At 36.9% G+C, this 15,758-nt stretch overlaps 1 protein-coding gene across 1 annotated transcript in view; it reads right to left on the reverse strand.

Annotated features, from left to right (window-relative positions):
• SNX24 (sorting nexin 24) overlaps positions 1 to 15,558 on the reverse strand; it is a gene marked incomplete at its 5' end in the record, with an annotated part of 38,431 nt that extends 22,873 nt beyond the window's left edge. The window contains one exon of the mRNA XM_010162580.1: positions 15,454 to 15,558. Coding sequence (XP_010160882.1) covers positions 15,454 to 15,558 — 105 coding nt within the window. The remainder of the gene's footprint in view (positions 1 to 15,453) is intronic.
• Between the last annotated feature and the right edge of the window lie 200 nt (positions 15,559 to 15,758).

Raw genomic sequence — 15,758 nt, forward strand, 5'->3', positions numbered from 1 at the left:
TCAGCCAGCAGCTGAACATCACACAGCCACTCACTTATCCTCCCCCACCTGGGAAATGAGGGAGAGAATCAGAAAGGTGAAAGTGAGAAAACTCATCAGTTGAGATAGAAACAATTTAATAACAAATAAAATATTAATGACAATAATAATAATAACAGTAATAACAGACTATAGAAATGACTGATGCACAGTGCAGTTGCTCACCACCCATTGACTGATACCCAGCCCATTTCCCAGCTAGCGATCCAAGAGCAGAGACAATCCCAAAATCAAAACTGCAATCCCAGAAGAGACAGAGAGCCCCAGCTTCCCAGCCAACCCCCATTTATATAGCGAAAATGACCCTGATTGATATGGAATATCCCACTGGCATATCCAAATGCCAATTTGGTTCTGTTAATCTTACTATTCCCCCCTGCCCCTGCAGTTTCTTCTGCACCTGCAGACTAGCAAAACATGGGAAGCTGGAAAGTCTTTGATTTTCTTAGCAACGACCAAAACCACCAGTATATCACAACATTCTTTCCACACCCAATCCTATACTGAAATCAAAACACAGCACCATTCTAGCTACTTAGAAGAAAATTAGCTCTATCCCAGCCAAAATGAGGATAGCCAGTAAAGTCCACAAATGAGGCTGAAACTGGAAATCACAAATTAATGAATCATATATTCTGGTATTTTTAGACAGCAATCTTCTTTACTTCTATTATTCGTTTTTGGCAGAAGCATTTAGTCTTTGGGTTTCCTATACAAGAAGAATTTGCAAAAAGACTGTGTTGCACCCTTCCTTCCCAGTGGTTACTCTGTCCCTGAAGGCTCTGGTTTACCCTACAAGTAAGTCCTGGCATCTGAAGCTAAGGTTAAACTGTTATTTTAAGTCACACTTCTTGGTGCCTCAGTGAAAGGACAGAACAATACCATAACACTGTGCTACGGAGAGCTTGATCATACTCTAGACTCCATGATAAGCAAGTAAAAGAGACTATGCCATCAATGCAAGTATATTTGGAGAGGTGGTGCCCTGAAATCAAAAGCAGATGTGGATATAGTATAAGGGTTCAGAAAAGATTTATAGTAGAACTGAAGTCTACAAAAAACTTTGCATTCTCTGTTCACTGGACAGAGGTGACTTTCAACACATAATCATCAGAAGGTAACACTATGACTGATAAGTAGATTGAATAAACCAGTCAAGGGGACAAAATGAAATTTCAGGGGAAAAAAGAAACGAAACAAAAATCACAGAACCAATCATAGAATGGTTTGGGTTGGAAAGGACCTTAAAGATCATCTAGTTCCAACCCCCCTGCCATGGCAGGGACGCGTTCTACTAGACCAGAAAAGGTGGTAAGATGGTAGTGATACATGAAGTTGAAAAAATCTCCTATAGATATAAAAACGGTAACATGGTGGTTATAACTGATAAATACACTACAGGGAAAATAATTTAGATGTCTCTATCCACACATTAACAAGCCCAGCTTCTCCATTCGTCCTGTATCTCAGCATCAATCAATGGTCTGACAGGTGGACTTCCTTCTGACTTCCTTGGTGAAGATCACCACTTTGTAAAATTGGGAAAAAATAATTGATCAAACCAGAGCAAGTTGTATTTTTTTTTTTTTTTTTTATTGCCCACACTCAGGTCTAGCCTGGCTGCTAGACCTCTTCACTGAAATGCTGTCTGTACTTTTACATTAATAATACTGCTCCTGAGTATCTGCAATGGACCACAGTTATCAACAGCCTCCTGCATAATTACAACTCAAATTCATCACAAAACCCATTAACCTTTATTTCCAGCACTACAAAAAGACCTCAATATCCTATGGTAACTTACTCTTGCTGTACATGTCCTCATCATTCCACCATTTAAAGCTGGATAACTGCTGCTGTTCAAAACTATTAGCATGAATCACTGCATGACCTTGAATGAGTCAAATACAAAAAGAAACATCTGATGGGATAATGTGGAGACAGCTGCTTAAATGCTGGTGGCTGCAAGACTGTTGATTACAAATACTGTGCATGGTCTTTGCTCCTCCATAATATCCTGCTTTTTTATGAGTGCTTTTGAAATGCTACATTAAGAATCTTCCTCACTGAACCAGGTGTGAGAGCTGCATCCCAAGCTGAAAAGCACACTTGGAGACCTGGATGCCCTGGCATCTGGAGAAACACTCATCTAACTCCCTCGTGATTTACTGGAGATATTCTGAACATTCTCCAGAAGCCAACATTACAGGGAAGCTGCTCAGAAAACCACAGTTACTCAGAATACAACTATGATCTCCTGGTGACTTGCCAGAAAGGACATAAAGAAAAATACTGTAAATGGCCTGTGTTCAAAGTGCTGCCTCTGTTGAAGCTTGTCTGTTATCATCAGTTTGTGAGCTGATATGACACCATACTGTCACAGTTATGAATACTGTATTTCCCTACTGATTATGTTATTCTGAAAATAAAAAATAAGATGCTTGAAAAATGGAGGATGAACTCCCCCAGTCAGATACACATAACTGGAATGACATTTTCTTAGAAGGTTTTATTGGGAAAGTTATCACTGACCTTTTCATTTTCCTAGAATAGACATACCCAGTAGGTTGCAACAGCATAAGAAATAAGATTTTTATCCAACCATTTTAAAACTGTAATTCAACAAAAGCAGACTCCAGCCACATTGCTGCTGTAAAGGCCAGGGATGCATCACACAAACTGCTGTTCTAAGACAACTGTTATAAAAGTTGTGGCAGCTGGTATATTTATGCTGTCAATTTACGTGAGTGATGCCAACATGCACAGCAACATACAACTTACCTAGCCAAGGCAGTTCTGTAAAAACTGACTTTGAAATTAATCTGTTTAGTGTGTAACAGACTATGTGTATTCTCTCCTGCCTTCTTCTTGATGGAGCACACTACTCCAAAGCTTTATATACATAACAAATATCAACAACTGAACCAACACGCAATACTTTCTTTGAACATACTAATAAGTATAAACTTATACTCAAAGCCTATAAATTTATTTCAATATCTAAGGTGACAGAGAGGTTTTCTCCTCTTGCTGATGCACTCATTCTCAAAAGGTGAAAGGCTGGCACTTAAGGGGAGCATCCAGGTGGTTTTGCTATGGTTTGTCATTAAGGGATATATCCAGAGGACCCATGTGCAGAATGATCATAAAATCACAGAATGGTTTGGGTTGGAAAGGACCTTTGAAGACCATGCAGTCCAACCCCCCTGCAGTAAACAGTGACATCTTCAACTAGATCAGGCTGCTCAGAGACCCCTCTAGCCTGATCTTGAGTGCTTCCAGATGATGCTTACACCATGTGGGTCAGTACCATTTGGCATGCACAGACAGCTGAAAGAAAGGAACACCCATCAAAAATGTCTAGATACATATCATTAGGGACACCCATCTGTATTAAAGAGGAATCAAAATCCAATGTGCTAGGCTTAAGTCTCTGAAACACAAGGGTTACTGGTTATTAACATAAGCAAACCACTCCTCGAGATTACTATGCCTGCCAGACAGTAACAAACAAAAATCTTTTAGTATAAGCAGGGCTTTCTTGAGCTTTAGATGCAACTGGAGTCAATCTTGCAATCAGCTCTGAATTGTAGGATCTGTGATTTTCCCATGTCTGCTATTTCCGGCAGCATGTTTAAGGAGAAATGCTCGTAGCAAAGGTGTCAAATACAATTTGACATTCCTGTAACAGAGGTCTTGAAAAGAAATGGCTTTTAGTGCTTTTGTTACGAGGAGAAACAAACAAGACCAATTTCTGTATCACAGATAATTTTTTCCTTTGTGCTTAATGGTTACTCTCAACTCTGTTTTGTTACATCAGTGCTTCTTATTGCTTTACGTAAAATTTGCATCCATTGATAAAGTTGGTTTACTCTGACTGTTATACTGAGCTTTGAACTAATTGCTCTCAATTAATCTGTTCCACTCTTTGATAGCTTATTTATCAGATTGGGAAAGATAGATTTAATGGTGCTTGCTGGAAACAAGTTCTTTAATTGGAAATACCAGAGTGTTTAGCTCACTTTGTGCTCTAGCAATTAAGGACAATTTGGAAAAGTGTTTTTCCCCCTACTATTGTCTCCTTGATTAGATTTCCAAAGAAGCAGACAAAACAAATGACAATACCATATTGGTTCAAATAAAAGCCCAGCAGCCAAATTACTTACTATGAGAAATGTGAACCATCCTCATCAATTCCAATGCTGTGTTACATTCATTTTGCTGTATCTTTGCTTCCCAAGTAGGTTAACGGCAAAATTTCTTTAAAATGCATAGTTCTATGCCTGCCTCTACACAATTATCCCTTTCCACAAATAAGGCAAATCAACAGAAGAAATTATTTTTCTTGATTAAGCTCCCACATTTCTCTTGGGATGAAACAAAACAAACAATTAATCTTTCCTTATTTGTTCTCAGAAGAACCTGCATCCCTTAAATGTACGATAACCAAGGCACCTGTGGCAGGCAGTCGGCAGCAATTAGGCTTGTGCTGAAAATGAATGGAGTAGAGTCAGAATGCCTAATCTGCTGAGAGTTTCTACAGGAGGGCAAGGTTAGACCAGGAAAATTCCCTTGCTGTGGAAATACTGTTAAAAATTACCACTTGACTTCAGCATAATTAACAAGGTTTGGGAATTTACATGAACTGAGTAATTGAAAAGAATTAGCAAGAGATATATACTTTAATCTTCACCAGTTACAATGTGCCTAATGAAATTAAAGGTTCTACTTCTACTTCACACTTTGTTTCTGCAAACTTTTTTCACCTACAGAAGAGGAAGGATATTAGACAAAGACGATAGTTATGAGAATTTAAAAAGAAACTGCACCACAAAGCTAAATTTTTATATCAATACTTCTTGAAGATTTTCTTATATATAATTCATAGTATTTGTCACAAGAAACTCTATGAAAGTTTCTTATTTTAATGTCCGTGTTCTTAAAGTCAACAGGAAAAATCCATATTGGAATTATAAATTTAGGCATCATTCAGTAATGCATATTTGTTTGTAAATCTTCATGCACTTAAATTCAAGTCTCTCTCAGTAAAGACATTCTACAACCAGCTTCAGTAAAATGGGGTTTTTTACACTTAACCAATTCCATATTATATTTGGATTACAGAGACAATAGGCAGGTGAAAGAAAAATAAAGTCAAACAATGCTGATGTGTGTGGAGACAGACAATGTTAGCAGAAGATAACAAGCATTTGTTATTCTCCTAGGCTACCTATAAGCACAGGACCTTCTCCCTTTAGTTCACTCTGAAATCCTTCAATACATCCTTCAGAAAGGAGACATGCACGATTGCATAAAAGCCAAGAAAAGGCAACACACACAAGGGAATTACATCTAATGCAGGAAGAGTCCAATTTACTCAAGGACTAAAGGACAAGGCTCACTGACCACCTTCCCACAACCTATCTAAGGAAAACAGTCATCTCCTCCTCTGCTCACCTCTCTTAGCTACTGATGGACTAGCTCTTACTTCTTGTTTAAGCAGCCCTTCTTGCAAAGAATTTTTCTGTTCCTGTGCTCTTTCCTTCCAACACGTCTAAAGCAGAAGCTCAAGAATTACTGCTTATTTAATTCAGTATCTTTGCAGTAAAACCCCATGATTAGTTCCACAAGTTTGTTTTTGTGGGGGTTTTTTTGTCCCTTCAGAATGGTCTATGCTGAATTATACAAGCACAGTAGATAAAAACATTAAAGTTATTATGGCACACTTCAAAGTAAAGAATTGTCAGGTTAAGTTCATCAACCAAACTTTAATTCACTGTCCGTATGTGTAAGGATTTATTCAGTGTTGCTTATGGGATCCTATACTACTTTTTCCACCCCAGAATCAGTTCTTCACCCAAATCACATGGATGGTGTTAGGTTATTCAGCATATAGTCAGTATTTAGTTTTCTTCCTCTTACCTCCAAACATGGCCTGTGTCTTATATGCAAATTCAAATCCTGCTATAAAGACAGAAGTATTCACTACTTCATGACCTTTCTTCCCCAGCTCTCATGTGCGGTTTATAAATGTGTAAAGAATATTAATGATTGGTCTTTGGTCACACAAAGAGTGTAGGCAAAAGAATACTATCAGATTATATAAAGGCAATGATTTGGCAGACCTAGGACTAAACTACATGCTAATTTAGTGCTGTCCACTACTAAACAACCATAACACAACATGCCGTGTTGCACAACACATGCAATAATAAAACACTCTAACTAGAAAATGTTTTCTCCTTCATTGGCAATTCATTAATTTTACAGATCAATTTTGAAGAAAAAGACCTTAAGATTTAACTTGCCTTGAAAGTACAGTTTAAAAAAGCAATAGTCATTTGCACACCAAAAAATAAGAAATAGCTTATGCAAAGCAGAGTAGGAAATGAAAATGTGTTTAAAATGCTGTAGATTGATCAAAAAGATGGGGGAAACGGAGTCTTTCTACCATACTTCAGGTGGTGATAATAAAGAATCTTAGCAAGAATTACAGTTCTCTCCTTCTTTCCTTTACTATAATGGATAAAAATGGTTTTGACTTTTTTCCCCCAAAGAAGCTCAAGCAAAATAAATATTTATTAAGGAAAAAGAGAGTTTAACGCCTGCATGTCAAATAAGGAGCTGCCTTTAGGATAAGGAAGGCGACCATTTTTTCTTTCATCATTGTTAAATGAAATAAGTATCTCGCACTTTGCATTGCTCTAGAAGGAATCATGGCTATTAGAACAATGGCCATCAGCAGATTACAGTGACTATAGCAGTGTGCTAGCACTTGAGTTTTAACATCCCTAGTTCTGCTTTAACAGGCTGTGACACCTTAGGCAAATAACTTAATTTCTTTCTCACTCCTCTTAAAATATCTTACAGTTATTCTCAGTATATGCAGGTCATGACAGAGACCATTTCTCACCATATATAAACACACAATTAGTACAGTTTAATGTTCATCTTAACTTTGGTGAAAGTATAAGATACAACAGCGTTATGACATACAGCATAATGAAAAGAGAACAAGCACTCAGACATGGTTTCTAAATCTGTCATAATGTAAATTCTGCTTTTCACAGAATAAAATTTATTTTTATGAGCTCTAACATGTAAGAGTGAAATGAGAGAGAAGTTCATGTAGCACAATGCTAGACAGCAAAACCAAACACATTATTGAAGATAATTGAAGGAAAAATATGAATAACAAACCACAACACAGCATCACTTAAAAAGCAAAAAACATAACCTTTAAAATATAAACCTGTTAATTTTCCTAAGTGTGCTTGAAAAATGCTCGGAATATTTCTGCAGGAAACACCTCTGCAAACAGACACTCTTTATGTCTCTCCTTTAAATTATCTACAGAATTATTATGCTTTCTCATATTCTCTTGCGTTCCCCCTCCTCTTAACAAATACACAATCCTGCATATGTCAAGCACACTTCTTTAAAATCCACAGCCATCTAAAATCAGCTATATATCTGTACCACCCAAGAACCACATATGCACAACAGAATCTTAAAAGAGCTGGTCACAGCAATGATGGATTTAAGTTATTAACCGATCAAAAAAAGATGGATGGTGGTCTGCTTTTCTTAATCTACATCATCATCTAGATCTATTTAAAGATATGTGGTACACTAACAAACTTAGTTAAGGTTTCGATAAAATCAGTAGAATAATCTGCCCTGTTACATTGAGACTGTATCGATCAATAAAATCACTTGTACTAGGAAAGTACTGTTAAGTACTGACAATCCCAGCCATTAATATTATTTAACACTCTGCTCACAATCTTTAATGAGGACAAAGAACATTTTGTCTTTTTATACTTATCATACCATTGCTTTTAGAGCTCCTTACAGGTACAGTTCAACCCTAATTACTGCAGACTAATTGGAGTTAGAGAAGGAAGATACTGAATAATTTTGGATAATGGAGAGAATTTTCATTTTGATTAATAGATGTGGATGATTCAACAGACTTTCCAGCAAAACATCAGTTAAATCTTATTTCACTGAATCCAACTTTTACTTGCAACTTTCTAATGCTAGACTCATTCTTCCCAATGTATTCACCTGCATTTAAAACAAAACTGGTTTCCAGAAAAAGCAATCAGGAAGATAAGCATCCAACTTGATGGGAATTTTTTTTTTTTTCTGCAAATAAGCCAATTTGGTCTTAAATTAGTTAGAAATAGATCCCAACAGCCAATGTGTACGTAGGATAAAGGGAAGGATTGCCTCTGCAGAAATCTTTGTGGTGGTTAATGAATGACACAAGGAAGTAAAAGTGAATTCTATCCAGCTCCTGCTCTCAGATATGGGGAACAGTTAAACAGAAGCCTAGTGGGGAAAAAACCCACAGGTCAGGCATGCACAGAACAAGGTGGAGAACAACAAAAACAGGACATTTTGCACAATAGTTTTATAGTTTAAAATGTCTTCCTCCAAGTTCAGCTTTTACATATACACCCAATTACCTCCCATGTGTAAAGCATTTGGTCTTAAAAGGCATTAGCCTTTACAAGAGGCTTTGCACAGTGGCACTCAACGTGCATACCTGTTCCTTATGTCAGTATGATTCAACCATGTCTTCTTAACCATACGATTCAATCTTTTTTCTTTTAAGAATAGTGTTTGTGATACATACAGGGCTCAGTTCATGAGAACATATTAATGTTTAATCAAATCTAATAACAAGCCGAAACACAAGTATGTGTTTAATTACTATAAGGAGCATAGAAGAAAGGTCATAATGGTTCAGACCAAAGCTCCATTTAACACTGCATCCTATCTCCAAAAATGGCTATAAACAGATACCAAGGTAGAATATAAATGAGCAAGGCTAACATACAAGGCATTTTCCATCAGTACTCTAGCAGCCTCAAATGTTATTTCCAGCTTGAGGGCCTTCTATGCTTAATATAAACTGCTCTTCCATGAACCTTTCCAGTTTTCCCTTGAACCAGTTTAAAATTTTGCATTCACAACACACTGTGGCAAAACCACACAGGTATACCAGGAATAACTAAATGCTTTATACAGAACGCATTTCTGACAATATAAAGGAAGAACAATTGTAATGAATATTAACATTGACAGAGTGGATAAATGTGATGAATATGAACTGCACAGAAATAAAATTTGAATAGCTGAACGATCATTAAATAGTTCTAAGATCATTTTGCCATTATGTTTCCAGAATTAAATATCAACCAACTCCATTTATTTTTATTGGGCAAAAGCAAACAAACATCTCACAAAAGTGCACATATCACACACGGCAATCTCAGTATTTCTAAACAGCTCCAATAGCACTGGTTGAAAAACTTCTGCCTCTACAGATATTTGATATTTTTCCTTCTTTAATATGGTTAACATTATGTCAAGAACTGTTCCATTTAGAAAGCACTTACAAATTAATTCTGATCCCAGAGAACTATGTCAGTTCAACTATATCAACCAACCCACAAACCAATGGGGGACTGGACTAGATGATCTTTTGTGGTCCCTTCCAAGCCCTAACATTCTGTGATTCTGTGATCTCCCTGTCTTTAAAGTGAATCCTAGCTTTTGTTCTGCCTAGCAGAGCGCAGGCTGGCTTTTATGTACTATTGTGGGACATTTTTTCCTCCACTTCACAAAAAGGAAACAGTGAAAAATCCCTTGCAGCACCAAGGATTTGTTTTCCCCACATTCTTATCCTACTGCAGCCAAGACAGCTCTGAAGCAGTATTTCAGCTACAGTTACAGAGCATAAGTATTAGACTATTGAAAGGCAAAGCTCTAGCCAATGCACAATGTGGAGTACTTGCAGACTAGCATCAGGAGTCTAGATGGCTCTTCTTGGAGCAGAGACCTCTCTAGTCTTCTCGAGAACAGACAAGGTTATAAATGACTGGTTTTGCATTCCTCCTTGTTAGAATAGCAAGAGGCCAACAGAAATTGAATCAGTTAAGCAGTGAAGAACTAATGAAACCTCCCACTAGGTGACGGGAAACTTTTTCTTCACAATTTGATAGAAAACCCTGAGAATCATCTCACTCCCCAGAATGATAGCAAAAAGTGGCAATGACTGACACTCAAAGAAAGCAGAAGATTATTATCCTCAGTTGGAATATGAAACACACTATTAGCTCTGAAATACTCTGTAAAAACTTTCCAAATCAACAGAAAGATCTTTTCACTATTTTATTTTTTTAAATTGAATCTAAAACTTTTATGAAGAAACAGCACACAACTAGGTAAACTTACAAGAAGATAGTTCAGAAGTTTTAGAATACAATTTGGTTTGATGACCAAAATGAGAAGGTTTTTTTCTGGGGCTAGGGAAGGTTACTTAATCCTTCCACCCAGATTTATTAATTTGTTCATACCCATTGCCCAGTCAGAAAAGGCTATTTATTTAATTATTTAAACTTTGCCACAAGGAATTTAGTATCAACAATTACTGAAGTAATTAAAGAAAGTCACCATGGTCCATGAAGAAACGACACCTTGGGCCAAATTTTCTGTAAGATAGTTCTCCTTTGGCAGTTACTAACTGAAGAAATAGCTCACTTGTCTTCATTTTTTTGCAGTTGCTGTTGAGCTGTTCCCCAAAAGAGTTAAAAAATTGCACTATAATAATGGGTGATTTTTTTCTTTATATTTATGATGGACTTACTCATAAAACAACTACATATTGTTCATCACTCCATCCACTGTTTTCCTACCTCCACCCTGCTGGAAACATGCTAAAGCATGCAGGATTGGATTCTACTTTCTTAAGAGCAAAACCATAATGGAGAAGGTCTTATTTAGCTTTTTCAGGAAGGATTGATAGTTAAAATATTTTTAAAGATAATTGCATTTTGAAGAATACTGAAATAGAGGTCAAAGTGCTTCTCTGATCTCCAGATTATTTCCTTAAATGGAAAACAAATCTCTAGTCCAGTTTCATAAACTCCATAATTCATTTTGAAGATTTGGATTCCTGAAACTGCTGGAATGTTGAAGTTCATCAAGTCTTCAAGTCTCACAGCCAAGCAGCACTTTAACCAATCTTATCTCCAGGAATCAGGACTGTTCTCTTTGTAAGAAGTTCAAGAGTAAATAAAAGGCAAGTATGTTTCCTTGACCTCAGCCCAAAGAGAAATATTAGCTCTACATATTAACACTGGTTAGAGACACATGTACATATAGACTCTACATACATACAGAGAAGTTCAGAAGGTTTACAGCCCCCTGTTTTATATTAGTCTTGCCAGTCACAGGAAGAATTTCTCCAGGTCACTCAGACCACAAGAAACGAGTTAGTATTCTGAAGCTCATTAAAAATATGGGCCTCCTCCAAAATCTCTCTCCATAACCAAGTAATTCAGTAAAGACTAGCAGCAGCTACAGTCTCATGCTGAGATGCGGGTGCCACTTCACAGTGAATTCTGTTAACGATGCCTGTTATCTTGTTGGACTGATGATATCAGCAGATGATAAGATTTCTTCTGCTCAAGGGGGTTAGAAAATATCTATTCCATTGAACTTTAAAAGGCAGATCTGTCAAAGGGCAAGTCCCTGGGGCAGAGAGACTGGATGGCAATAACATCCAGTGTCTGCTTACTGGGACAAGGATATGACCTAACTCCAAATCAGTAGAGAGCAGGTGGCTAGATCAAATTCTTCCCCATTACTAATTCACTGGAAATAAGCTCCATAAAAACTGCTCCTCCAAGAGTACATCATAGAGAATCTATTTGTAACAAATACTGATCAGATTGACAACACAGCTGCAGCTGCTTCGATAACCAATTAGATAAGGTCCCTCAGTGCTGCCCTTAGGAATCCCAACAATGTCTTCAATGTCCAAAATAAAACCCCAACTACCTGTTCAGTTGGTCCATCCACGAGATGACTTACAGAACTCATACACAACAATAATTGTGCAAAAGGGAGCATTTCAAGTGATCTATATCTCCTTTAAATACACTTCCAAAGCAGACTATATTTCTGTATTGCTCTGTGATAAATGGTCAGTCCAAGATTATACAGTGGATTAAAAAAAACAAACAACGACCCACCACCCAGAAGCTACAATGCTGATTAACCGTCTGCCCTATTGTCTTCCACACTTATCTTTACCTTCTGGTATTTTCAAGCAAACATATTTATCCAGGCTCACAAACATACTATCAGGAGTAACAGACTTTCAGTGGAGTTCCAGTTGACAGCCCTTCTCAAATTAGAGTCTCCCTGCACAATCAGCTACGTCAAATCTGTATCTTTTACCTCTTCTCAACACCAAACTGTGTTCAGGAAACACATCAAGTCAAGATATTTCGTAACCATAAGCAAATCATAGCTAAATTCAAATCCTGGCGCAATCTAATACTACGGAGAGATTTTTGTCAGCAATAGTGTAAACCAAGGATTGATTTTACAAATTTTTAATCAAAACCACAGGTATTATCATCTCTGCTTTATTACAAGCTACAAGATGTACAAATAAGTAACGATTAAGTCAGAATTTATATTAAACACTAACTGAATCACGGTAACTCTTAGTTGATAGCCACCACAAGGGTAATTAGAGCTTCCACTGTCAGTAACAGGCATTTTCTTATTTAGCAAAGACTAAACCAGCTCAAGTCTTGTGTGCTGTAGGTTAAGATCATGCACAGAGACAGTTCCCATGGATCAGAAGAGGGAAAATAGCTTATTGCTTCATACTAATTTGCTTGAATGTTTGGGGCCACACTCTCCCATTCACTTATCTTTGCATCTGTTTCCTCATTAATAAATTAAACATAATCCTTCTTTCTTCTTGTCAGTCAGTTGATTGTTCTCAGTATTCACAAGGGCTCTGTATAATTATCATACGTGCAGTTGAATTACTACACATACCAGTGCTTACTAGTCAATTGTTCCACAGTATTACAAATGAAAGTTGTAAATTCTGGCCAAACTTGTAAAATATGAAAGTCACTTAAAAATAATATAGATAAATCATTCTTCCACAATTCCACGAAAATTGGTCTATTACAACAAGAAAAAAATTCCCACTTAACCTTTCAAAAAGTTGAGTCATCTGATGAATATTAGCTGACTGGATATTGATAAATTTAAGAAAATGACTATTTGTATCTCACAATTTAATAATATTAGGTTTATCCATAATTTTGCTCTTCTTGAGAAAGATAAAATGACATGTTTCTGAGCTCCTGTCCATCCACTCCAAGAAACAACCAACCTTTGCTGAAAGGATTTAAGGTTTCATCATGAAAGGGTCACAAAGAAGTAACAAGGTACTGGCAACTGCAGCACCTTCTGGCTCAGACACGGGAATTTCTTGCTTTCTTTACTACTTGACACAGACCAATTCTGCTATTCTTATTTCACATCATCGTTTTTATCTGCATTTAACTTTGTCTTGGAAAATGCTTGTCACTGTTAAAAACCTTCTGATAACTGAAGTGCCTTAATATGAACTTTTAATTGTCTAAAATCAAGCTCTCATTATTTTAAAAGTTAAAATTTCACTGATGAGTAGTCCTGCTTTCTGTTAGCAGAACAGAAATTAATTACTTTGACAAGAATATTAATTATTTTTGTTCTTGTTTTAATTTAGTATGCACATTAGTATGGATATAACTTAGAGGCTTGTTACGTTTTAATCAGATGACATCCAGCAGTCCCTTCCAACCTAAACCATTACACGTTCCTACAATGGTAAATGGTGATAGAAGATGGGAAAAGTTCATTAAATGTACAAGAATATACAAGAACAAGAGCTGACTAACTCTTCCAGTAGGGGGAGATGTTCTGTCAAAGTTTATCAGCAACTGAACAGTGGTAATCAATTTAGCCCTGTATCTATTTAACAAAATCAACATAAGAAATCAGTGTATGTGCCTTAGTAGTGATATTCTCCAAAAGCTAGTGTATGAAAATCAGAAAAAAATACAAAATAACAGCAAATGACTGTAAGGGAAAAACATACTGAAGATGGAGCAAGCTCTGCTGACAGCATCAAAAGCCAAAAGGCTTTATTCCTTTTCAAAAACAAAGTATCTCCAACAGCAGTATTTTTTAACCTATACAATAAACGTAATTTTTAGATGCCAAAGATGCTATAAATATCATACAGCAAGAATGAAAAAAGGATTATATTTTTCAATTTAACAATACTAAATGTTTAAAAATATAAAATAAGAATTAACTATGCTGCCCGAAATGCTCCCTATATCTCAGAAAAAAATCTCAGCTATGTTTTTCTCCTCATTTCCATACTTCCTTTCAAAAGTTTAATGTTAGAAGTAATACTGTCTTGTGTCACACTATAATTCTATTCTCCTCCTTAGGCGGTTTTCTTTTACAAACCTTCCTGTGAATCAGGGAGGTTCCTGAGTGGTGCAGGTTACCATCTATTTTCTATGAATACAGCTCACTGTCCATTATGCTGCAGTTTACCACTCTTCCCATGGTGCCACTGCAACTGTGGATGATGACATAAATCAGATCTCTGAAATTTTTACTACTCTGACCTGAGTAAAAATAGAATACTCTCACTCCTCCCAAAACAATAATCATTTGACTCAGATCATTTCTGTGATCTCCTGTATCTCCTGAGCACCTGCATCAATACAGCTGAAGGTGTAGTGAACTGGGAACGTGTCTAGAGGAACACCTTAATCTGGCACTGTCACCAGAGAAACAGCAATGACATGACAGCACAGAGCTTTTTTAAAGCAATCATGGTGACAGTAGAAATTCTGTTTATTAAAAAATGCTGAGATCTATCACTAGTATATTTAGATGTCTATATGTCCAAGTCATTCCTGAAGACTCCTTTTAGTCCTTTACCCACACCTCCTGAAGACTCCTTTGCTACAGTCTGTAGCAAAACCAGATTCCAAATAGGTAAAGTCTGGGACTTCAAATGCAAATTTTCAAACCGACTGAGATGAATACAGGATAACAGGTGCATATTTCAACTACATGAACAATTCAGACACAGGCATGTACAGGAGAGGGATATGAATCTGATGAACTGATTCTTCCCTAGTCTGTCTAAATGGGGGTGAGTTAAATAAAGCCTCCTTGGACCTCTTCTGCAACACTTTTGATTGTTACAGTCAGAACAACTTTGGAAAGAATAACTTTATTTTCCCCATTTTAGGCACAGAAAAATGAGGTACTAGTAGGTTCACCGAAGTCAGAATCAGGAAAAAAATGCAGAACAGTCTGGATTTCTAGTTTCTAGTGTTGCTAAGTGAACAGAAATCACCACTGCTGGTAAGTATCCAGATCATTTCCCATCTCTAAAATTGACTATCAGTAAAAAAAACACCCCACTTCATACCTGCTGTATGCTCAAATGCGTTGGATACTGCCGCTCTGAAAATGGATGCTGCTTTTAACTTTCACAGTGCTGAGAAGACTCACCTGCAAGTACAACTCCAAGCCTCGCCGTCGCTGCTCCAGAACCTTGGGGACCCAGTTTCTCACGTGCTTTGAAGGGATCTCTGGAGTTCTTATGAACTTCTTCAGCTGCAAACAAAAAGAAATACAGACAGAAACGAAGTATAATAGCAACCCTTTAAAGTAAACACATTGATGCTACAGATGAGGCAGTACAGGTAAAATAACCATGCATAAAGGAAACAGCACAGCAATGAAGTTACCATCAGCTCACTGAAATAACAGCAGACTTCATACCTACAGGCTGCAGTTAAAAAATCATAGAATCA

The sequence above is a fragment of the Antrostomus carolinensis genome, unplaced genomic scaffold (assembly GCF_000700745.2).
Source record: "Antrostomus carolinensis isolate BGI_N321 unplaced genomic scaffold, ASM70074v2 scaffold6212, whole genome shotgun sequence".
Taxonomy (NCBI): Eukaryota; Metazoa; Chordata; class Aves; order Caprimulgiformes; family Caprimulgidae; genus Antrostomus; species Antrostomus carolinensis.